Source organism: Dicentrarchus labrax, unplaced genomic scaffold (assembly GCF_905237075.1).
Source record: "Dicentrarchus labrax unplaced genomic scaffold, dlabrax2021, whole genome shotgun sequence".
Classification (NCBI taxonomy): Eukaryota; Metazoa; Chordata; class Actinopteri; family Moronidae; genus Dicentrarchus; species Dicentrarchus labrax.
In genome coordinates, this window is record NW_026136724.1 from 15,208,020 (window position 1) to 15,233,366 (window position 25,347).

Below are 25,347 nucleotides of genomic sequence, written 5' to 3' on the forward strand. Positions count from 1 at the left end.
CTTTTTCATAGGGTGGGGATTATGAAACTGCTGACTGGGTAACACCTCTGATACACAAAAGGAGAGAACATATACCTCAAAGCCTGTTGCAAACCTTATCAAGGAAACACAAAAGCCTTTTATAATTATTTTCCACATATACATTAGTAGACTTTGATGTGTAAAAAAATATAAACCTTTAACTTTCCATCCAGTGTTTTCAGATCTGAATGTTAATTTGACCAAAAATGTGGTTTATGACTAAACAAACGACATTCCCATCAGCCTCAGCTGTGCCAATTAGTAAATGTCAACTTGCTAACATAAGCTGAACTATGATGGTGAACATGGCAGGTATTAAACCAACTTGTTAAACATCATCGTGAAAGCATGCAGCAAGTTAGCACGGGCCCAAAGCAGCTGTACAGCCTCACAGAGTGACTGGCATGGCTGTACTCAAGTTTCGGGTTATTTCACTTCAAATTGGATTGTATTGACATTCTACATGTTACAGGTTAGACCTTATATAATTCAAATTGACTCCTTTTAGACCTAATTAAACCATCATATTTATAGCAGTAAAACATGCCCTGTAAACAGGCTTTTGGTAAGTAAAATACAATTGAGTAATAATAATTAAATCATTTTAAAGATCTGATCTGATTCATCTGGGGGAAAGGCGGTTGGTTAGGTGGAAGAAAAATAAAAACAAGGGCACAAAATAAGCCCTCATTTGTAACAAAGACCAATATAAATCTGTGAAACCCTCATACTAATCATAACGAGCATAACAACCAAATGGAAATCCCTGAACCCTCCTTCAGGCCACACACTGTTTGAAGAATCAGGAAATTGCCTGCCACTCATAATGATGTCACTGCGCATAATAAAGTAGTCTGCAGCTCACACACAGCCCGGAGAGAGAGGCAGGCAGTCAGCAGTGCGAGTGCAGCAGCCAGTGGGATGAACTGAGTTTACACGAAAGGGGGGAAAATCTAATAAGTGACCGAGACAACCTATTGGGATTTGCCTAAGGATCTGTCGGTTGGAAGCGTCTCCACCAGCCTCCGCAGATAACTGGAGCGAAAGACAAGAAAGGAGACATCGCACATCGGCCGAGTTGGTAAGCTCCACCGCAGCCGTGTTTCAGTATTTGGGGTGAAAAGAATGAAACATTCAAGTTTTGTTTTTTTCGGTGTTTCTGTCGTTTCCAAACACCATGTGCTCGGATCCGGTGCCTTCAAGTTCTTCTTTTTCTTCTTCTTGTTTTAAAGCGCTCGCATTTTTTTTTAAGTCGAATTTGTCAACACGGTTAAAAATGCAGAAGTTGGCTGAGTTTAAAAAAAAATAAATAAAAAAGAAAAAGACTAACTGTGGTTGTTGGAGTGGCTGGTTGTTTTGGAGGAGGGCCAGATGAAGATTGGAGAAAGTCGCACGCATCACTTACACACAGTTTTCTACTCCTCGCAAACTAAAAGCAATTCTGGCATCTTGATTTAAAAAGAAAAATAAAAGTCAAGTAAGGTTCGTTTTGGGTTTCTAATCATTCAAAAGCTGTATTTCCAACTGCCTGTAAATGCACCGATTGCTCGGTCCTTCCTGTTAACTGTAGCTTCCTAGTAGATAAGATTTCTCAATACACATGTCCTTTCTACTTCATTCACCACAAAGTCCTGTACTGACAGGCACTGTGTACTGACATATTGTGATATATGGGTTTTAAAACTGTCCAAAATGTATTTGTGCATGTACAAATATCTCCAAAAATCACCACTCATCAATGTATAATGACATAATACCCTGCTCGCCATTCATCTTTCTAACTGATTGTTCTTTTTTCTTTTACAGCCACTTGTCCTTTTTATACCACAGGAGCCATGGTGGCAGCAGTCCTGAAGATATACTTTATTGGCACGGCGCTGAGTGTCCTTGCTGTCCTCTTTGGATTAGCGGACTCCTTTGGTGGTCTGATGTACGTCCAGGAGGACATTCACTACATTTTGGAGCTGGACCACCGGACAGAGACAAAGGGGGGAGTCTCCTCAGGCGACCACCAGAGATCATCTGTGACTAAAAACATCGGCTCATGAGATGGGGGGGGGAACTCATGTGGAAAGTGGGTCCCATTTTTCTAAGCGTGGCTGCTGGATGGACACGCTGGACATTGTGTGGCTAATGGACTGACGGACAGTGAACCTGAATGATTGTGCTGTTTCTACTGCCGAGTATCAACATCATGGTGATGGCTAACTTGCTGGACGTGTTCTTCTCCTTTTTTTTTTTTTTTATGTCTCGCCCTAGACTAGTTTGTTGATATGGATGCATAATCCCTGCAGCACGTCTCTGTTTTGCTCTTCTGTGTACCATCTGCTGTTAAACACTGTAGCAGCTAGCTTGTGTTAAAGGCAACTACAAATCTGACGTGTAACTGTAACCGCACTACTGAACACTGATTTGCACTAAAACTTAGGAATGTTTTGGCTTTTGTCAGGAAAAATGTGGATTTTGAGGTTGTTGTGTTTTTTTAATAAAATGAATTACGTGTTGCAATGAGTATACTGCAGCATTTTCTAAGAAACAGAAGTCATACTGTGGGCTGACTGCTGATGGAACCCAGGTTGACTCACAATATCTAATGTTGAAATGTATGGAAAAACCCTGAAACCATTTCAGCAACTACTTAGGAACTTAAAGGCTGATACAATAGAGCTTAGCATTATTGCCACTATCCCCATACAGTGGATGAAAACAAATATATTTTGCAATATGTTAACCCCCCCTGTCAACCCTTTGATTTCCCTTGAATTCACCCTGAAGGTATGTTCAATTTAAGACAAACAAATGCTCAGATAAAACAAGTAAGAACTTGGTAAAGATAATCTTTTCATACCCTACGTACACTACTGAAGTGTGAAAAACACACAGTAGCCTAGTCATGTTGGGTCAAGTTTTATTTGTATTGATTAAACCGATATCACATGCAATGTTTTCTGCGAAGGTATTCGCAAGACTACGCAAGTAATGGGTCTCAACACAGCCCGCGCTCTCTCGTTGACAAGAAACCACAACATGGCTGGTTGCGCAATGGGAGCCCTTTAGATACAGTCTGGACTTGATTACTTGTGAACAATGAATATGATCATAGCTAATGATCACCGGGTGGGGTGTCTTTTATAGATGTTTCACAAATTTAAGCTGAACTATCTGAATCATCACTGACACAGACTTAACTCCGTGGGTTGTGGTGGTGCGGTTCCCCCCACTGGGAACGCAGCCTTGATACACAATATGACATTTCCTGTTAAAAGCTTGTTAAACTAGAAACAAGCCCGATGTGTACTGAACTGAACTGTAACCTGACCTGGTTCCTTACAGTTGTGTGTGTGCCAAATCTTTGGACGATGAAGCAATCACTGAAGACACTACATTGTAGCTGTGAATCTTTCGGCTGCACAGATCAAATCAGCAAATGATTTGTAATTGTCCCGTCTGTCGTCGCACGGCCTGGAACATGACACAAATGAATGCTGATGTTGCTTCATGTCTCCTTTAACTAAGCAACGTGTAAATTTGTCAGTGCCTTTTATAGAAAGTCTGTCTGCTTGGTTTGACCGTTTGTTGCTCTGTTGTCTGTCTCCAAGGCTGCAGGGCAGTAGTCAAGGGACACACCTGGGCTCTGTGTGCCTGATGCATAACACCCTGAGCAGCAGCCAGTCTGTTACCGACGTCCTCTGCCCACACACCTCGCATTGTGCTTTTTGTTCCATTTCCTTTGTTTTTACGACACAAGAGCAGTACATTTCCACTCATCTGTTCCATACGACTGACTTTACATTTAAATTTGTTCTAAAGAAATAACTAATGGGACCCATTTTGGTCCCAGTCTAATAGATCAGAGCATCAGCCTTTTCCAATTTAAAGCCCCCTATTGGCAGGATGACAGTGTTGCTTGTGCCTTTCATATCTGTAGATCCAGTATGACCCACACAAGGATTTTCCTTACCTATTTTTGGAAAGCCACATTTTGAATAACTAAAACTGAACTAAAAACTAGGTGTGAAAAAACATTTTAGTTAACCGAAATAGAAATAACAACTTCAAAATAAAATAGAAATGTACAGGAAATGGCATTTTAGCCTTTGTGACTTTGCCAATTACACAACAAGCATAAGGAGGCATTGGTGCATATATTTATTCCAGAGTCTGGGATGTTATCAGTGGGAGTCTATCGTGTTTGTATTGTAATATATAATGTGAACTTCGTAAATCTTGCCCTTGACCAATTATTATTTTTATTATTATAATAAAAAACTGAAACTAATATTAAAACTAACACAAACTAAACTAAAAAGGAACATTTTAAACAACAAGAAATGTGAAAACCCACTGCACAGAAACTAAACTGAATTAAAATGAAAATAAAAACTACTGAAAAACAAAACTACCATCACGATCAGAGGTTACAGTGGTGGTGATATCTGCACGTAGGCACAACCACACAGTATAGTCATCTAATCTGAGGTGAGTCACAAGGCCATTTTGTTTGGACATAATGTATTCACTCACAAAGTAGCCTTTTGGTCCACTTCTCGTTTCCTTTCTTCTAACCAGCATGTAACCCATATAACAAAAAGACTATAATTATGTACTTTTGTCTTTAATTTTTTTTTAAATTACACATCTGGATGAGATTAAAATAGACAAAATGTAATGTATTAACATGAGCTGGAGGACAAAGCAACTTTATTCCAGTTTAAAGGATCAGACATATAACTTTTGCTTGCTGTGTTGTCCTCTTCAACCTCCTCCTGCTTTCATGAAGACTTTGAATAGGTTAATATCTCTTACACTACCTTGTACTGTATTGTGGCTCACATGTCCGAACAACTGTTGAAGTACAAAGAAATAATCAAGACATCATCAGAAAGTTAGGTGGAATTCCAGATCAGCCCGCGGCAACACAGCTCTGCTTCATCCCTGTCACAGCTCATAGCTCTGTCTTATGCGTCCTGGGATGTGTTTGTGAGCTCCAAACACACGTAGCTACTTGTTTGTTTTACTTTCAGACACTGATCTGAAAGATATTACAACTGCACTGAAGGAATAGCCATCATTTTGTCGTGCGTAAAAGCGCAAATCCATGAGGCGCTTTGGCACCTGAGAGTGAGACCTTGCGTTCAGTTGTGCACACTACAAATAAAAAAAGGGTGTAAAACCTTTCTGTTACGCTGCATTCACGCCCCCTCCACTCCACTCCAACTCGCAAGAACTTCTCTATTCCGGCTGTTACGCATTTTTTCTCTGTCTCTCCAAAATTCCAATATTTTTGAAAATAACTCTTGTATTGGTTGCAACTGGCCACAAGGTGCGTTTCCATCAAATACACTTGAAATGTAAATCCTCCCAGCAGCTCAGGTCACCTGGATGCGGGTACAAACACCTGCTGGCGGAGGACGCACCACTTCACACAGCACTTTTTATGTTAATGACCCGTCCAAGCACGTCCCACCCCCACTTGCCTTTACAGCGCAACACTAATAATCGAGTCAGTAGAGGCAGTCATCTCGGTCACTGGCACTTTATAGTGAGGTCCCCTTTATTTTCGCATCGGATATGATCTGGAGACTTGTGGTCCTAAGTGGGCTCTGCGTCCTTCTCCTGGGTGCTGAAGGCAGCAGCCGCGGGGGGAGGACGGTGACTTTCCATCGGACTCAGCAGGATGAGAGCCAGGGCCAAGCGCGCGCACGCCCCAGGAGGGACATCAGCGGCTCCTCCGGCACCCCCAGGCCCTCTCACGGTCCTCCCTTCACCTCCTGCAAGACCCCCCTCACCCCCGCCGAGCACACGGTTCTGGATGACAATACACATGAGGTGAGGTGTGTTTGAGTTAAGTGACGTTGTTCTGGAGCTGGGAAGGGTTTGTTGAATAGGCAGGTGCAATGTCCATCATATGAGTCATATGAGCTTTACATTCTTGCAGTTATGAGTTTTACTAAACATGAAAAATTAATTTGAAACACAGATAAACTTGTTTCTAAGACAGGACATAATATCTATTTTTTGGCTTTTTTTTTTTTTTTTTTTTTTTTTAACGTTTCAGCATATCTATCTTTCCACACAGTTAACAAGTAAAACTGTAATAGAAACGAGTGGAATTGTGACACCAGAAAGTTTTAAGCATGAATATGATTCTAAAGGATGTTTGTGCATCTTATCTAATTACATCTGTGGAACTCAACCTTTAAACATCATATCTATCCGACCATTAACCCCATTTTGCAAGCCGTGTTATTTGACCATTGCAGGAAATAGAAATGTCTTGAATAAATGCAGTTTATCTAGTTAGTTTAATGTATTTCTTTTTACTTTAAAGGCTACTGTCATAATGTGTGAGTATATGTTCTCTCTTTCTCCTAGACAGGGTTCAACGGTGACGATGGCTCCCATGTGATTCTCACATGGGTGGGCGATGGCACAGGAGTGAGTACCTCAGTATTACAACAGTACCACAACTGTTTTAATTGAAATATATCATTTTCAAACAATCTGCCTTAAGCCTCCTCACATTTAAAACATAGAAAAATGTTACTAACTAATACAGACCCTCATCACTGGGGTTTAAATGTGTCAAAGTTTCAACATTGCTGCATTCCTAGGTCGTCCTGGTGCTGTCGACATTTAGTGCCCCAATAGATTCTTTCTTTGAAGGAGGCTCCTCACGACTTTATCGAAGGTGAGTTAATATCTGATATGTAACAAGAACTTGCAGAGCAGCACATCCATCCCACCCAACATACAGTAAAAGCTCTCCTCTCTCATCAGTACGGATTATGGTAAATCCTTCCATGACATTTCCCATCGGATCAACAACACCTTCATAAGGGAGGAGTTTGGAGTCAGTGTTGGACCAGGGAGCTCTGTAAGTTAACAGTCGGGGCGCCTACTGCGTGAAGTTCGTGAGTAGTTTAAGTTTCGGTTGGGGAATGTTCCTTCCGCTGGGAGGAGTGTGTGATGTTGCCTCACAAAAGTGTGAAGACATCTGACACTCTGCTGTCTAATCAACTCGTGCCACATCTTTACTTGTCCTCACAGACTTGTGGCTGACATGTTCACCCACAGAAATGCATTGTAGACATTTTGACACCAGCAACAGATCAGATCTAACCAGAGGTTCACTTTTGTACACATTATCAGCTCTTTTTACTCATGTTTGTCAACTTGTTATACATAATTTTCAATGAAATTAGGAATATATGTGAATGGGGCAGATTTGACATACAGTTTTTTGGGTTGGGAATTCTGCAGAGATCCAGAAAAAAAAAAATCAATTTGCCATTTGAAAAAAAGGACTAAAACGTGCCGTTGAATGTGATTGTGATATATTTTCTTCTTGGTAACTTCTGCTTAATAATAATCTATCTTTAACTTTTAATCTGTGGTCGCCTTATAATCAATTTTAAATGACAGGTGATATTGACAGCAGACATACCGGTGGTGGAACACCGAGGTGGGGTCATCTTCACCTCCACGGATGCCGGTGCAACATTCAAGTTCATCCAACTGCCCTTCCACTTGGCTCAGCCAATCACATACCACTTCCTCAACCCTGACTACCTCGTGGCCCTCAGCATTGAAGTGAGTCGCACGGCTGTCCACTTTCTTTCTGCCCTTTAAATGCTGTTTCTCTTTCTTTTTTAGTTTTTATCTCAAGGTCACAGTGGTCTCCCTTGCTGTGTGTAATATCCTTGGCTAAAACATGTGTGGCATTATGTCCACGCAAACACAGATCAAGCACACACCTTAAAGTAAAGGTAAACATTCCTCTATTTCTTCCTGACTTGCAGGGCAGTCTATGGCTCTCTCTGGACTTTGGCGCCAAGTGGACAAAAGTTCATGATGGAGTGCATTCTTTCTCATGGTGAGGATAAACAGGAAACAAAACCTCACACTGTATCCCAGTGTGCCTAAAAGAAAGCACATTAGATTAATTATACTTTGTAAAGTAGGAATATTGACGAATATGCTAAAACATCATGACGCAATCTTACAATTTTACTTGAATATTTTGCAAATTGCTTTTAATGTGCAGTATGTTTTGTTCTGGGGAAGAAGGGTATTCTGTAATGACAGTAGCTATGGAAACTGTTGTGACATTTTTGGTGTTTGTGACACATTTTTAACTTCCTCTTTCCATCAGGGGGGCTGGCAATAATATGTTCTTCAGCTGCAGTCAAGTAGACACAGGTAAGAGGCTGTAAGAAATGCACTTTCATTTTGCCAGAGAGCAAAAAAAAAGATGTGACTTGACCTAAATGACTCACAATACAAACCACAATCCCCTGGCAGACTGTAATACAAATGTTTGTCTGTAATATTGTGTTGTTGTCTGGTTTGTTGTTTTAGTTTTAGTTTTAGTTTTAGTTTTGTATTTTAAAAAGGTTTTTGACTCAAAAACTCAAAGTAAAGGGCAATCACATCTACTCTCATCATGAGAGGAAATCCTTTTCTGCACTCAGGAAGCTCAAATTCTAAACATATAATAAAACAATAGATGACTTTACTGTACTGTACACACAATATAAAATCTAATAAAAGCTTGGTTTATCAAAATAGGCTCAAAGGAAGACAAACTTGTTGGCCGCAGAAGGCTTTATAATCTTTATTGCATATGACACTATCTATTCTTAGACCCTCTGTCCAGATAAGGATAAGCCTCCTCCACAAAAAAAGTACGAAGGTACTTCCCATTGCTCAGCCTGTGAAAATGATAGGGGAAACTGAAAGTGATGTTGTCTCCGAAGTCCCTTGCCAGATCTTTGTTTTTGGAAATGCTCTTATCACACCAAGCTCGTTAACAATGGATCCGTGTGATGAGTCATTCTTGTCGTCATAGTTGAGGCTGATGAGAGGGGGGATTTAGTGCTGAAGAGGACGAAGGACCTGGGGAAGACCTTCACCACCATCCACGAGGACATCTACAGCTTTGGCTACATAGGAGCCTTTCTCTTCTTTTCTGTGATGGAAGATCCGGTAAGATGTATGAATAGTGTAGGTAACACAACAGATTCGTAATAATAGTCAAATCACATAAAAGACCGCTGAGTGTTAACAAAACTATGCCTTGTTATTTTGCTCCCAGAGATCCCCTCGTGTCATGTATTTCTCATCAGACCAAGGAAACACCTTCAGTCGAGCCCTGCTCCCTTCTGCCTCCACTGAGCAGGTGAGAAACATTAAAATACTGTCAGAGAGATGTTCAATGAAAAGGAGATCTTGTTTATTATAGCTTTGTCATTTTGTCTATCATTTCTATTGGTTGTGGTCACAAAAATGAGACACCAGTCTCCAACTCGGAGCTTGGTTAGCTTTCTTAACTTGGATTTAAGTTCAAATTCCTTTATATCAGGCACATGGATGAATCTGTTAACAGTCAGTTTAGTCAGTCAACTCTTCACTTTTGGTATTGATGAGTAACAAAAACATAGTCAGAAAGTTACTGACTGATTTTCAGTCACTATTTTATTGGCACATATGGAAATAATTATCTCACTTCTTACATGTTTCTCTCACACTTTGAGTCAGACTTGGAGTTGGGAAAGTTTTCAACTCTCCTGTCCACTTCAGTTACAACACCCCCCCCCCCACAAACACACACACAAATGCTTTTTCTGGTAGGACATTACCACGTGTACCATATGGAAGTTGGTTTGCCTCAGACATCGATGGCATCATTTTCCTTTTTCATCATGTTCTTTCTGGTGAAACATCCACACACACTTCAACCCACAATATGTTGTTTACAGCACAAACACACATTCTCTCTCACGGCGATTAGACAAGGTTTATGGCACAGATTAAATTTGTCATCACAAAGGTTTTTTTTATTGCAATTTCAGATTTTCTTACCCACATGTCTTCCCTTTCTCTCTCTCTCTCTCTCTCTCTCTCTCTCTCTCTCTCTCCCTCGATACGTGTGTGTGTGTTTTGTTTTTTTACAGTTCTACTCCATCCTGGATGGGGATGAAGATATGCTCTTCATGCATGTGGACAACCCAGGAGGTAACAGACAAAAAAACACACACAGGCACGATTCTCACACACCTACTGTAAAGAAAGCTACCTTAAAAACATGCATGACACATTATTGGCAAATGTTGTGAGAACAACGTGGCAGAATTTAAAGCTCTCTCAGCCCCTTTTGTTGTAATGGAAAAGCTCAACGGTAAAGGCCAGACTGGTTTCTCAAGTTCTTGGTGCTGCTGACAAATCATTCCATCATACAGAGTGTGTGTTTGTGCATGCAAGTCCAGCTGCCCAGTCTTTGTCCTTTTCTTTCTCTCGCTTTCTCCCTCCCCCCCAGCTAATGGTTTCCTTCTCATTCAGCCTCTCTCTCATTTACGTCGATTTTGGTTTTGCGTTATTATTATGCTTCTTTCCCTGGCAAGTGCTCCAGTTAGGGCTGCATGGCTTAGCTGATGGGACTTTTGTACTGCTGAGATAAATAGGGGAGATATGGGGGAGAGGGGCTTTATCTTTTGTTGGCTGGAGGGAAGGAGATTTAGTTTACACTGCAAAAGCTGACAAACATATCTTGGGATCAGGGTGTAACACAAGCACACACACACACACACACACACACACACACACACACACACACCCAGAGACGCTGGAAATGTAAACCACGTCCATCACCCTCCCTCAGCTGAGCTTGTCCTTCATGGCTTTAGCTGACACATGTGTGAGCTTCACACAGCTAGAATATGATTGATGATGACTGGTTATTATTGTGCGGCTGAAGGTGATACACGTTACTACTCATCATTTTACTACTTGTGCCAGTGGCTTGGTTTGTTTTTGGTAAGAAAACTATGCGGATGGTGACTAAAACATTTGCATTTACTTTTATTGTGGCACCGGCAGATGAGGAAAAAAAAGACAAAAAAGACAAATCAGTTTTAGTAGAAAGTGAATCACAAGAAACAACATCCTCTTTTAACCAGGAAGTACTGTGGTTTGCAACGAAGACGAATAAGACACCACCAATGATCATACTGACGACTTGATCCTGAAATAGGCTGCAAGAACTCCCTTACATTCATTTTCAACAATGTATTTCCATTACTGTAAAAGGCAACTTTGATCTCAGGCATTAGAAGAGTAAATATGTGTCTTACTGCAGTGAGACACTAAAAATTCTCTTTTTTTCTTTCTTTCTGTTTCACCACAGACACCTTCTTTGGGACCATGTACACGTCAGATGACCGTGGTATCTTATTCTCCAAATCACTGGAGCGTCACCTGTTCGATGGGCAGAGAAAGAGCGATTTCACAAACATAACGTCACTGCGTGGAGTCTACCTCACCAACAAACTAGACGAGGGTACGGTTTCCAGCTTGTCTGTCATGCCTTCCAACCGCCGATGAAATACTTTAGACTAAACTATGTGTTTTGTTGCAGATGGCCGCATAAGATCCGTAATCTCCTTCAACAGAGGAGGGACATGGAGACAACTCAACAAACCTAAAAATGTGGACTGTGGAGAGCAAGTAACAAAAGTGTGTTACATGTAGAAGATCACTGTCTGCACATTAACATTATATTCTACATGTTAGTCAAAATAAAATATTATGTGTGTGTGTTTTCATCAGTGCAACCTTCATATCCATGGAGAGCACAGTCGCAACAACCGCATCGTTCCCATGCTGGCCCTGTCTGAGCCAACTGCTATTGGTCTGGTTATCGCCCATGGTAATTAAACACATATGTACCCATGTGTATTTTCAATGCAAGAACAAATAATGTCAAACTTTAGCTATATCGGGTACCCTTTTGCAACTCTAAACATCTCTGAGCCGTTTTCTGATTCACTTATATTGCCATAAATGTGTTTAAGTTGTAATCCCTTGTCTTAAATCTAATGTAAAGATGATCTCCTCTCTTCTCCAGGTACTGTGGGTGACTCTCTGTCTTCGTCACAGCACCCAGATGTGTTTGTCTCCTCAGACGGGGGTTATAACTGGAGGGGGACGCTGAGGGGTCCCCACCACTACAGCATATTGGACTCTGGGGCTCTCATTGTGGCTGTGGAGGCCCAGCGCGAAGGACAAGTCAAGACCATCAAGTACTGAGCAGAAGTTTTTTGTATTATTTGGCAACTAAGGGCAGAGTTTTCCTATATTTAAAGCATCTTTGCACCTAAATTGCTGCAAATGATACCATACTTCTGCTACCATTTCTCGCCACCAGGTTCTCCACAGATGAGGGCCAATGCTGGAAGTCCTATAACTTCACAGATCAGCCCTTCTTCTTCGCAGGCTTGGCATCCGAGCCAGGCACCAAGGCCATGAACGTCAGCGTGTGGGGCTTTCGGCCTGAGGAGGACGGCCAGCCCATGTGGGTGACCGTCACCATTGATTTCCAGAGCCTCATTACGAGAGAGTGTGAGTCAAAACTATCATCTATTTGTCCCCGGGCTCACCACGCCTTTGGGTGGCATGTTACCACCTGGTGCATCAAGTTGTTTTCAGTGAGTTGCCGCCTTACAGCAGTTTCCTATTACAGAAACTTGGCGCCTCATGACCTGGGACTTTCCATAATTTCTAAGAATCTATGATCAGACTTTTGTTCCTCTTTTTTCATCATTCAACTGCATTTTACAAACCTGCATGCTTACAAACATAAGACAGTAGGCCAAGAAGGTGTCCAGTGCATCAAATAATTCTATATTTTGCTGTTTATTCTTCTGCTTGTGTTGTGGTCCTCGGTTTTTTGTAATTTGTAATTTTTTTTAATGGCCTTGAGTTATGGTATCCTACAATTTAGTTGGAACTGTTTTGGTCATCTCATATATGAGATTTCATTTTATATTTTATTCTTTAGGCTCTTTTCACAAGGGACTAGAGAAACCAGAATTTAGCAACATTGGAATCAGAATTTGATGACAGTTCGTGGGTTAGCTGAGTTTTTGACTCTTAAATTCTTATTAAATAGTAGTTTTTTTAACTTTATTTGTTGCTTTTTAGTCATAAATATTTAATGTTATATAGCAATACATAAGATTTGAAGCCAGTATTTGAGGGGCTTTACTATTTTTTTCAGCTCAGTTTTGTTGTGTGGACACAACAGGGGTTGTCATTACAGATTTCTAAGTAAAAGTTTTTTATTTTGTATTTGTAGTATTAATCTAGATGTGACATTTGACCAATTTGAATGACAGCACAGATAGCAATAACTGAAATGGATTTGGTGTTATCATCATCACTTGAGCAGGGATGACATTTATCTCTGGCTAGCGTTAGTGGACACTGACTACACATTGTGTTCCATTTTGGTATCATCTTGTAAAGAAAAATGTGCATTATACACACTACATGTTGTTTCCCGGTTTCATTCTGATCTCATCATCTAATTCATCAGGTAATGCCAACGACTATGAAGAGTGGTTGGCTCATTCTACAGATGAATCAGACACGGAGAGAGACGGCTGCGTCTTGGGTGTCAAAGAGACATACAGGAGGCTGAAGAAACAATCTGTGTGCAGAAATGGGCGAGGCTTTGTGGTGAGCAAGAGGCAAAGCCCATGCCTGTGCACCAGAGAAGATTACCTATGGTACATCAGTTTGTTTGTGGCATGTTCTATGGACGTAGACATGTAGATATATTACGCCATATTCAAATCCCAAAAAACTAAAACAGTTTCATCAGAATTTAAACATGTTTTGGCTCCAACAACCGAGAGAATATTAACTTGTGAAGCTGTAACTCTAACCTGTCCTTTTCAACAGCGACTACGGTTACTATCGTCATGTGAACACCTCAGACTGTGTGAGACAATCCAGCTCTGCAAACAAAACCTTGGAACTCTGTCTGAATGGAGAGGAGGATGAGCTTCTGACAGCTGGGTAATATTACTCACTCCTTTTTTTTTTTTAAATGAAAAGACACACCTCCCGTAGGTATTTACTCACACACTTCTATGTTTGCAGGTACCGTAAGGTCCCGAGTGACAGGTGTGAGGGGGGATTCAGTCCACAGCTGGCAGTGCAGACGGTCATCAGACCCTGTGGTGTTAAAACCAGCCCCGGCCCACCTGCCAGGTCCTCGTCTCCAGTCACACACTTTGACACACCGGTCAGTAGATTTGTTGCCCTAATCAGTCAGTACCTTCAAATGTTCATGTTCAGCTTTTAGGAAAATAACAACTACTTCATGTATTTCCCAGCGAGAGAGGCTGGTGCTGATCCTGGTGTGCGCAGGAGCAGGAGTCATCGTCCTGGTGGCCATTGTTTCCTCCGTCTTTGCTGTCAAGAGGGTGGTGTACAGAAACAGGTAGGCCAGACACACATCTGTGCTGCATGCATACCTTCATGCACCCAATATTAGCTAACCACTGTGGTTCCATGTCGCCCTCTACAGGACACCCGTGTACCGTTTCTCCAACCTCCAGATTCAGGATGATGATAATGGCATCACTGCCGACCTCGAAAGCGCCACCAGCAGCAATGGAGCAGCCTGCCAGCAAGACTCAGATGATGTAAGAGTTATTTAGCACTGTTTTAGTTTTTGTTTTTTGCCTATAAAATCTTTAAGGTGTGATTTTTTTTTTCCATGTACACTGACACCCTTTTCTCTTTGTTTTTTTTGGACAGGAGCTTATTGAATGACACAGTCTATGCACATGACACATTAATGGATGTAATAAATAATGGATTGAAAGCAGCTGTGCTGAAAAAGACTGCCAACCACATTTTGCTGGACTTATCCCTGATGTTTTGACGGGAGCACTCTTCGTGGCAGGCTCTAAAGATTTTTAATGACAAGCATGAAAGTATCTTAATTTATTGAGCTCACTTCATTTCATTGCTTTATTTTAATTACTCTTTGATTTGTACAGTATTTTTTTTTATTTTGATTGTACTCTGTGTTGCACCGCCTTTTTACTTTCTGTTTAATGTGAAAACAAACAAGACAATCCTGAAATGTGCATCTGTAAAAAGAAAATACATCTTGTTATTATGTGCTCTTTAATACTGTGTATGTTGAAGATTAAATAATATGCCATGATCCGGTTAAATGCACAATAAACCTTCCCAAGCTGTTGTCCCTCAGTGGACACTGTGGCGCTGTAAGGACTCCCATCACTTTCAAAGTAAACAGAGAAGAAGAAATAGGAGGAAGTGTGACGGAAACAAAGATAGACTATTAACAGGATGTCTTACTCGTGCTGCTGCTGCTATTCTGCATAGAAGTAGGTGTCGAAATACTTTTAACGGGCTTTTGCACGTAAAGGGATCATTTGTTTAAGAACCAAATATTATTTCCCATATTCTAAATGCAAAGAAATTCACTTTTACATTCTAGATATATATATCATCCCATTGAATATGTATTAGACTATTTTTTTTATAGTTATATATTTTATAATTATTTATAGTTGGCTTCATTCGGAAAGCATAAATGAGAATTTTACATTTAGAAATCTAAAATATGGGATTATTGTGGAGGTAAAAAAAGAAATGTAATTTCTTGTTAATAATTGTATTGGTGATGTATTTCATACACAGATGGAAAAAAACAGGAAGTGTTTTCTCTATTTTATTTTTTTCCTTTATAATAATTTTATTAATGAGCTGGTCTTTATGAACTTGATATGTCATGATTTTTAAAAATATATATATCACGTTATATATATGTATATATATATATAAAATGTGCTTGGCCGAAAATAAATATGTGTTTTCTTTTTCATAAAAAGCGCCTTCGTCTTGATCTTTGATTTCTCGGACAGAGTGGCGCCTCTTACCATCCTCTTCCTCTATTGACGATCTCAGCTGTCAGTACACGAATCACTACTGATCATTTTGGGTTATCGCGAAGCTCACCGGGGTTCGCGGTTCCCGTGGCAATTGAACAGGTAAGCAAGGTGTGAACACTCAACCCAAAGGGTAACGTCAGGTCTTCTTTAACGTTACCTGCATTTTCTTACCACCGTTGAGTTATTTCGGCGCCAGAAAACGAGGAAGTTACCCAGCAGACGCATTTCTCGTAGCGTCAGATCTAACGACAAATGCTACAGTTGAAGCTAAGTTAGTTAGCCTATGAAGACCTCGCAGCCCAGCTTTGTACAGTGTCGGGCAGTCAACTAACGCTGTGTAAGTACCTTGTAATAAACTCAGCGTGCTAAAGTGGCGTTCAAACACCCGACTAACTTCCTGTGGTATTAACTGTGTGTCTGTACTATTAGCAGCCATCGTCAGCTGAAGTTTAAGGTCGCTCTATATTAGCTGTTATTGACCACACAGCTGAATAATTCAAACTGAGCTCTGAGTGTTTGTTTTATCCCCAGCAGGTTGTTCCCTGTGGAAAACGTGGCTGGAGGCTCACTATGATGGTCAGGGCTGGCGGTAAGTGCATTGCCCTTTAAGCTATACACTATATAAGCTTATGCACACATGTATGTATATTGTATATCTGCTTTACCTCTTTTTTCAGGTATTTTGAAGTTGGCAGCAATCATCATTGCATTCCTCTTAGCTGTTTTTCTGGCTTTTCAACTGCTAGACATTAACATGGATTTTAAGCTGGGTAGGTAACAATTTACTATTACAAACTAACCCCCCTTTTCTCCCCAGCCCCAGATATTTTGTCCCTGAGCTGCTGTACAATAATGTGGCAAATGATCATTTATAAAGGGACAATGACACATTTATTCTAGGTATTGTCAGGCGGATGTGTTGTAATTCTAGTGCGTCTTGTGGCCTGGAGCTTGTGTTCACGTTACAGAAACCAAATATTGTTACTCATTGTTATGTTTTGGTCCAGACAAGGGGGTTTTTCCCCACAGAGCTGCTTTTTAATGACCGCCATCTAGGTGACCACTAAAAGTCTCCTCCATTCTTTCTCGCTTTTCAGCAAGATCTCTGCCAACGAATGAAGGCTGTAAGTATGCTTAAATTATTATCATTTCATCTTTTTGCCTTGTTGTCTCAGTGACCGATATGTTTTTAATCTTTTTTTTTTTTTTGCCTTTTTTTTATCTCTCTATACCAGTTGCCACTCGAATGGTAACAATAAGCATGTGTCACACACAAAGTGCTGTGGTTAGGACTTACAGTCTGCATCTAGATTTTAGAGAAGCACTACACGGTTTTACAGTCAGTAGCGCTTAGTTTTTTTTGTACCTGTTTGCATACAGACTAATGTGGGTGGACCGCTTGTTACCTGATATTGCTACCTGTCAACTGGTGTGTGAATGGAGTTTTCTATTTACAGCAACGAAGCCAGTTAGGTACAAGTGTGGGCTGTCCAAGTCATGTCCTGTTGGACACTTTGCCTTCAAGATGGCGAGTGGAGCCGCGAGTGTTGTGGGGCCCAGAATTTGCCTGGAGGACAAATTGTAAGTGAAGTGACATGTTGAAACTTTTGGAACATGAAGTATTACTCTTTGTTTTTGGTTACAAGGCTGTGAATTTGATTTTACAACACAAACATGTTGTTTAAACATAGCGTGCCTACCCAGTCATTCGGAGCGTGTTATTATTTGCTTTTCGTCAGAAGAACACCTCAGATGGTGCTCGGTTTCAAGTTAATTCTATTTATATAGATATAGAATGACTCACTACGAACAATATATCTGTTTTATGTGATTATAAATTGAACATCTGGGGATTGGACCTTGGTCTGACAAAACAAGACATTTTATAGATGAACTGATTAATTCCTTAAAAACAAAACAAGATTATCACCAACAACAACAACAGAAACAGCAAACACTCAATACTCAATAAATGACTTTATAATAACAATACTCATTAGTTGCAGTCAAACTGTATCTCCTGGCTGGCTGTCATAATGTTTGATGAAGGTGGCAAAATGATGGCATATAGACAAGTCCAGGAACTGCTAACACACTATAAAGTGGTTGTATGCAGCTATAGGGAAATTGTAAAGTCTTTATTAATCTATAACATTTGTCAACAATTATAACTTCTGTGTAGACATATTTTATATTAAAACTCTTGTGCTTTACCATATTGTCATTCATTATCTGTTTCTACAGCAGCCTCTACTTATAGCTGCCAGCAGGAGGAGTTAATAGTTGTTAACAAATACATTAATAAACTCTTATATCTGCTTACAACTACCTTTTTATAGTTGGTTGTATTGTGCTAAAAATAAGCTAAAAACAGCTAAAGCTAAAACATTACAGTACATGTGAAATCCAGTCCGATCCTAATTGTCTCCTTTTTCTTTGTTTTAGACTAATGAGCAGTGTGAAGAACAACGTGGGGAGAGGAATCAACATTGCTTTGGTTAACGGTAACGTTACTTCCACATCGATTTGCTCAGTACTGCTGATGGTGACATGATACTGCAGCAGCGTTACACTAGTAGTGCTACGATGAATAGAGCCATTATAACTAGGAAACCACAAGTTTTTGCATAGCAGAATACTTTTGTACTAGTATCACATTTTGTATTGCCTGTTTATAAGGTCAGTTCATATCAATCATTGACTACCCAGAACCACTACTAAGATGCATTAATTATTATTCTCGTGAACTATTATGGTAATAAAAGCTATACATCTCCTCTGTTTTACATATAGTCAACATTAGATTTAAATTGATCTAAACTGGAATCTTTCTCCCCCCACAGGGAGAACAGGAGAACTTATGAAGACAGACTTTTTTGATATGTGGGCAGGAGGTGAGTAGGATTTCAGAACCTTTTTGTTGTGGACATTCGGACATTGCATTAACCCATGTGTTACCTTGTGCAGATGTGGCTCCCTTTATTAAATTCTTGAAGGAAATTGACGAAGGGACAGTCGTGATGATGGCATCGTTTGATGATCCCGCGACAAAGTAAGGACTTTTTCCCTCAATATCCCCTCGCCCGCTGATATAATTTAGATTGACACGATTAATGTAAATTGCTTTAGTTATCTCTAATATTGGTTGTGTCGCTGCACGTGTGGCCATGAAATAATATCTCTCTTCTGTGGTCTACAGACTCAATGATGAAGCCAGGAAGCTTATTGCTGATCTGGGCAGCTCAGCTATCAGTAATGTGGGCTTCCGGGATAACTGGGTCTTTGTAGGAGGGAAAGGCATCAAGACCAAGAGTCCATTTGAGCAGGTAACAAAAATCTTTACATTTGAGAAATTTGATTCCAAAATTAGCCTATTTTATGTAATTAGAGCTCTGCAGCTTAAATGTCGTGTTTTTCACGCAAATTTGCATCTAACCTTTTGGGGAGTTTGAACTGAATGAATGAACTGTTGAGCTTCCAGTTAAAAGACATGCCTATTGTGCTCGGGTCTTTGGGGGCATTCAGACAGAAAACAGCCCGGTGTTGAAACATGGCAGGGTTGCAGTGTTTGTGTTAAAGGCAAGGGTTATCTCAGCCTTTTAGTTTAGTGTGAAAGTGTTCACTAGTAAAAGTTTGAGGTGAAACTTCAGGTTGAGCCAGTTTTGGGAGAATGCTTTTTTTTTTCTTTTTACATTCAGATTTTAAAGTAAATTCTTCTGACAGAAATGTAATTACTGTACACGAGGACACACAGGCCTCATATAACTAGTGTAATCTTCAAGATATAAAAAGTGTGACTCACAAGTGTTGGGTGGTTCACTGTATGTGGTTATCAGAACGTTTGACAGCCCAACCCTGTTCACGTTGTTGGGCTGTATAATGCATTCTTTCATTCCCCCATCCGTCAGTTCACAAGAATGTAGCACCCTGCCACTTACACTTATCTGACCAGAACACTGTGATCATTGGATTATAAAGCCAACGTGGGCTGTTTTCATAGTTTGTTGTTTGTTGTATTTCCCTCCTCAGCATATAAAGAACAACGCAGACACCAACAAGTTCGAGGGATGGCCCGAAGTGTTGGAGATCGAAGGCTGCGTGCCTCAGCGACAGGACTGATCTGAGCTCTCGCCGTGATCGTCAAACACATTTCCCGACCGCACGTCCTCGTTGTCCTCCTGACATTCCTGTCCTCATGAGACTTTTTAGCCGTTTACGCTTCTTCTCTGGACTAAAAAAAGGTCATTTTACATCTCTCACCCCCAAACCTTTTATTCAGATTTCCCTCCCAGAACAGCTCTCTCTACAGAAGATATACGCAGGAAAGTGAAGCTCAGACCTTCTTGCACTTCTCTCTCTGTTTGGATGCCATTACATAAATGCTTACCGGGGCTTGCAAGTAGAATTAGTAGGTAGAGTGCACTGATTAGAAGGAATGTACCTTTGATTATTGGCATACTATTACACATTCTATCTATAAGACCCACGGACTTAGCTGTGTTAGTGTTGCATTATTGCACTGTTGTTGATGGAAATGTCATAGCCCAGATTTCTTTTGGGGAGGGGGTTAAACTTCCATCATCTGTTCCATGCCTTATTCTCATGAACCCATTCCCTTTTTTTTTTTTTTTTTTTTAAACTTTTCTTATGACTGTGTGATTTCCTTTTGTTCCTTTCAGAGTTTATTTCCAGAAAATGATTATTAACAGGGTTTTGAAGATGCTTCTTTTCATGATATAGTAACCAAATGTACCAGATTCACTGTGAAATTTGTAAATACTTGTTTAGAGGAGGGTCCAGATTTGAAAGATCCTAATTTAATGAACATTGTAATAATAATATAATTTCTTAAAATAAATGATATTGTTAGTAATATATATGTGGGGATTAAAAGTGTTTTGTTATATAATATATATATATATATATATATATATATATATATATATAGTGGAAAGTAGTTATTTCTTTGTACTGCTTTGTCGTTTGTTATGTGCATACACAGTACAGGAGATCTCTGAACAGTAAACAGCTGCGTACACTGAACCATCAGTATCAGTTCTTCTCTGCAAGCGGGTGTAGTTAATGATTAAAATTAGTATGAACACACAATGTTGTATTACTGTTTCAGTCCTGATACCAGTGTTAACCACCTGTGGCTTCCTTCTTCCGTTACTTTCAGTTTCACAGAAAACAGTAATTACATTGCTTTAAAGAAGGTACAGCAAAGTCGGTGACTCCAAACACATCAGACACAGTAATTGGTCTTTTCCTATAAAGTGAAAGTAGAAAAACATAAACATGCCAGTGCATTATGCTCACTAATAAGCAGCATTTTAAGCTTTGTAGTACCACCCTCTTGTTCCTCTTTTGACGCATACGTTAAGTTGACAGAACCTATGCAGCTGTGTTTGTAATTATAATTTATCCTAAATTATTACGCTGTTTTTCCTCGCCATTTCCCATTACCTCTTCCATCGCTTGCATTCATTCCTAATAGATATATATATATAAGGACTGCAGTGGGAACATACAGCACAGAATGACCTCCAAGTGTTGGAAGCTGCAGTCGTGTTGAAAGTGTTAGTGCAGATAGCAGGCGTTGCTATTAGTATATTTTTTGTTGTTTTTCACAACATCTTAAAAAAAAATAACACGTGGGTGACACAAGTGCCTCTATGACAATCTCAAGAAAACTGAAGCTATAAAGCCTCTATGCTGTGTCTGCATTAGTACCACGTCTTCAAACATAGAAAATCCACATTTAATTCTCAAAAAGTGGGGCAGATTTTTTATTTACTGGAGGATGAGACACCATTCCAAAAACACACTCTGCCACCTTTCTCTGATGCCTCCTGCTTGGACATTTGTAATGCTCCAAGCTCTGGATACATGAATGGAGAATGTGTACAACACTGAGCTACTTACACTGTCTTATTCTGTTGTAAAGACAGTGAATATAGCACTAACTTTATCTAAGTCTGTCCTTTTGCTTTTTAATCTGAATCGCCAACCGGTCTGGGAGTGCAAGAGCCCTGCCTTTATGAATTTGTTACTAATGAGAAAAACTTGTCTTGGAAAATCTGTCTACTGTGAAACAAATAATTCAGAATGAATCCATAAAATAGGCGCCACCGATACTCTTATGGATATATGTTATTACTTTTTATATGTTAGAACTTCAGCAGACATTCAGCAATGCAACTGAATAATGAACTGCTTGATATGCTTCAAAAGAAAATTATTGTTCTACAAGAAAGCAGGTGTCTTTAAGTTGACAGGCAGAGGGCGCCATTGCCTCATTAATTCAGCCTGTGCATCCTGTGGTTTGTAGTACAGTATGTGCACTATTTGTTGTGCTTCGGTAATACAGTAGACTAAATATATACATCAGTGGCCTGTCTCCTCGTCAAAGTCTGTTTACATAGTCAGCAATGTAACCACCTGCTTGTACTGTGTGGGATATTATTAGCAGTATTTATATATAATATACAGTTACTATTTATCTCTTGAGTGTACAATCAGTGTAAGTGTGGCCCATTTTAAATAAGAAATTGAATTAAATTTAACATTTGATATCTGCTTATTACATAATTTATATTACAGACATAAGAAAAAGTCTTTAAAAAAAAAGTGTACTTTGTGTGTATTGTTGGAGAGTGTGAATGTGAGAGATTTCAAGGCTCTATTATGGCCTCTGTTTGTGTCGATTATGTTATACATTTACATGTATGTTATGTTATACATTATGTTTGTACATTTGACCGATTTTCCACTGGTGGTCTGCTGCAACACAACAGGATGGACTCGACCTACGCCTTAACCTCGCAGAACGCTATGGGGATTTTTTTTCCTCCTACTCAAATACATTGACAATGTCACTCTCTATTTAATTGCACTTTCACATAGTACAGTAATCCAACAGCTCTGACACTTTCACTGTCATTTGTGTATGACTAGTCACCTTTAGACATAGACTCGAGCTTGTATGTTGCACATGACTCCTCTTAAGGTTTGTCCCTCTGACCTTCTGACTTCCCCTCAACACAGAGCTCTTCCTTATTCCCAGTAAATGAAAAAAACACTGTGGTGCTCTCCCTCTGATCTCATCTGAGCCCTGTGCACGACATCCCTCTGACATTTCATATCCTCATGTGTTTATGTAAGGGAGAGCATTAGTTTGGCAGCTGCGTAGATATTGCTTGTGCTTCACATTATAGATTCTTGCATGTGACCCGTTATGTGGGCCTTTGCATATCAATATGTTATTGTTTTCCTGCATGTAGTTAGAGAGGTATGTGCCTGTGATGCCTTTAAAAGCGTATGTTCGTCAGCGTTCGTGTGTAGGCTGAATCTCCTCTGAGCGCCCGTGTTTTCTGTGCAGAGAGATGAGCTGTGGGAGTGGATCGTCTCCAACTTGTCTTATATAAGACACGCTATATGATGCATTATGTATGAACATAGAATATCTTCCATCGCATAAACTTCTAATGATGAGACATCTCGTGGGAGCCTGAGGGCAGAGCTGTATAAACACAAGAGGACTATGAGGATCACACGCTCTCACGAAACACGAAAGGTGCAGGGTAATTTTTTTTTTCTGTATAGCAAAAGTTGAGTTTTTTTCTTTCTCCCCCTCTGCCTGCTTTCCCAAAATAAATCTGCCCCCTAAACAAAGGCGCTTGCTTCTCAAAGAACCTCTGAACAGCTCAACTTTCTAATTCCCCTGCTGCCTCAGTGTGACCTCTGACCTCTGCCCTTTCCACCCATGACCAAGTCACTCTAAGGCTTCTGTTTGCTCCAAAACAAGCTCTCCTCTCTGCTACTTAACATGAAGCCTATGATAAAAAATGCACTTCCTGGTAACTGTGGTCCCTTTCTTCTGTGACTAAAACACCCATGGCCTTAATTACATACCACAGCTAACCTGCCCCTGTGACTGTAAAGCAAAACACTATTACCCCTGCTGCTCACCGCGTACCAAAATGCACACACACCAACACATTCCCATACACTATCCTCTCCTGCACTGTACCATCCCCCAACCTCTACCTCTGTGAGTCAGCTGACCAACAATTCCTCAGTGACCATCACATCTGAGTCCTGACCTTTATAAAATGCTCTCTTGTCTCTGCACAAACTCATATACCGCATAAACCTAAAAAGGCACTTTATCTGTCTCTGCAACCACAAATATACATGATTCAGACGCCTGAAACTTAAGAATATCAGACATAACCACTGGTGGCCAGAGGTTCTATTACAGCAGCCTATGCTCCTATATGACTGTTTTGCTGTTGTCCTCACTCCGCTCATTGAGTAAGCATGAAACCTTGCAGCTTTTTATTTTGTTGACTTTAAAGGTGAAATCCACATCATTTTAACATCAGTTGGGGTTCAGTGTCTTTCTGAAGCAGAGGAAGCGCTGGTATCGAACCACCAGGACCTATGATTAATGGACAACCCGCTCTACAGGGTTTACAGCTGCCCGGTAAATAACCATAGAGATGTCATCAGAGTTATTATAGATAGTGCTGGGGTTTTTTTTAACCATTATTTATATATATTTACAATTCTTAATTACAGCACAATACTAAAAACTACTTTAAAAAGTACTCATTCCATCTCCATTACTTTATGCTGTCACCAACTAGCTCAAAGTTAGTTGGAACAATTCACATTCATTTCTTTCATTGTCCAAGTTTGACTTGGCTGATGCCTTTGTTAGTGTTTTCATGTGATCATCATTTACTTAGTGAGCATGCTTTCCACTGTTGTGTTTTTCTCTCTCTTCAATGGTGCACAGATGTAATAACTGCCGGAAAATTAAAGTGAAACTTAATTTTCTCCTGGTATTGTTTCCTGCCTTTCTTCATAATGTTTAACACATTAGCACAAGCATGTTTAACACGTTCATGCTGTCGCTGATGTTCTTTCCCTATAGAGGCCTTTACAATGTGCAATTTTGGGCAGTCCCAAATAGGAATTGACAGTTGTGAGAGAAACATGGTGAAATCTGAGACTGTTAATCCTCAACAACAGTCCAGGATTGGACCGTGAGACCGCCGATGTACAATTTAGGGCTTTGGAAGACACAGACTGAGACCAAGACTTTGTTGGACCCATTTTGCATCTTAAGAGGAATGCATTCTCTCCCATGAGTTTGTATTTTCTACAGTCTTTTTGTACAGACTTTCCATTGAAATCTTCAGGTTCCCTCTAATATCCACTCTGGCCATAATATGTAATATGAAGGTCCTGGAACAGTGCTACTGCGTTCCTAACACAAACAGTTATTTGTGAGTTCCTGTATTGTCTGTTGACTGTGACCACTCCCCTAATCGGTCTCTTATCTGATACTGAACCCCAAACAGAGCCCAGCCCTCTTATTTACGCCCAGCTCTGCACATTAACCCCCTAACTCCCTCCAACCTTTTCCACAACTGTTTCTTTATGTTCCTCAACCCCCAGCGCTAAAGTAAAGTCAGTTTTATTTATACAGCCCAATAGCACAGAGCACAAATTTGCTCCAGGGGGCTTTACAATGTGACCCAAT

The 25,347-nt window shown here is 40.2% G+C and overlaps 2 protein-coding genes and 1 long non-coding RNA gene across 6 annotated transcripts; all 3 read left to right on the top strand.

Annotated features, from left to right (window-relative positions):
* The first annotated feature begins 288 nt into the window (after nt 1-288).
* Nucleotides 289-2,529, top strand: LOC127358915 (uncharacterized). The gene is made up of 2 exons (XR_007882561.1): nt 289-1,102; nt 1,828-2,529. It is a non-coding gene; the product is annotated as an uncharacterized LOC127358915 (long non-coding RNA).
* Nucleotides 2,530-5,513: 2,984 nt separating this feature from the next.
* si:dkey-159a18.1 (sortilin) lies at nt 5,514-15,108 on the top strand. The gene is made up of 21 exons (XM_051392439.1): nt 5,514-5,850; nt 6,397-6,459; nt 6,636-6,712; nt 6,802-6,898; nt 7,447-7,614; nt 7,824-7,897; nt 8,177-8,223; nt 8,873-9,009; nt 9,119-9,202; nt 9,978-10,038; nt 11,207-11,359; nt 11,438-11,535; nt 11,629-11,728; nt 11,927-12,101; nt 12,227-12,420; nt 13,397-13,589; nt 13,765-13,881; nt 13,966-14,110; nt 14,202-14,308; nt 14,396-14,513; nt 14,629-15,108. Exons 1-21 carry the CDS (start codon nt 5,593-5,595, stop codon nt 14,641-14,643), a joined length of 2,481 nt encoding a protein of 826 aa, XP_051248399.1. The 5' UTR covers nt 5,514-5,592; the 3' UTR covers nt 14,644-15,108.
* Nucleotides 15,109-15,740: 632 nt separating this feature from the next.
* Nucleotides 15,741-20,671, top strand: fam3c (FAM3 metabolism regulating signaling molecule C). 4 transcript variants are annotated; one of them, XM_051392473.1, is made up of 10 exons: nt 15,741-15,893; nt 16,326-16,383; nt 16,472-16,564; nt 16,892-16,918; nt 17,252-17,375; nt 18,240-18,298; nt 18,638-18,688; nt 18,762-18,846; nt 18,994-19,120; nt 19,824-20,671. In XM_051392473.1, exons 2-10 carry the CDS (start codon nt 16,365-16,367, stop codon nt 19,911-19,913), a joined length of 675 nt encoding a protein of 224 aa, XP_051248433.1. In that variant the 5' UTR covers nt 15,741-15,893; nt 16,326-16,364; the 3' UTR covers nt 19,914-20,671. The 4 variants fall into 4 exon arrangements, with proteins under 4 accessions (XP_051248433.1, XP_051248434.1, XP_051248436.1 ...); XM_051392474.1 differs by having other exon boundaries at nt 15,791-15,893; nt 16,329-16,383; XM_051392476.1 differs by lacking the exon at nt 15,741-15,893 and adding an exon at nt 15,905-16,131.
* The last annotated feature ends 4,676 nt before the right edge of the window (nt 20,672-25,347 follow it).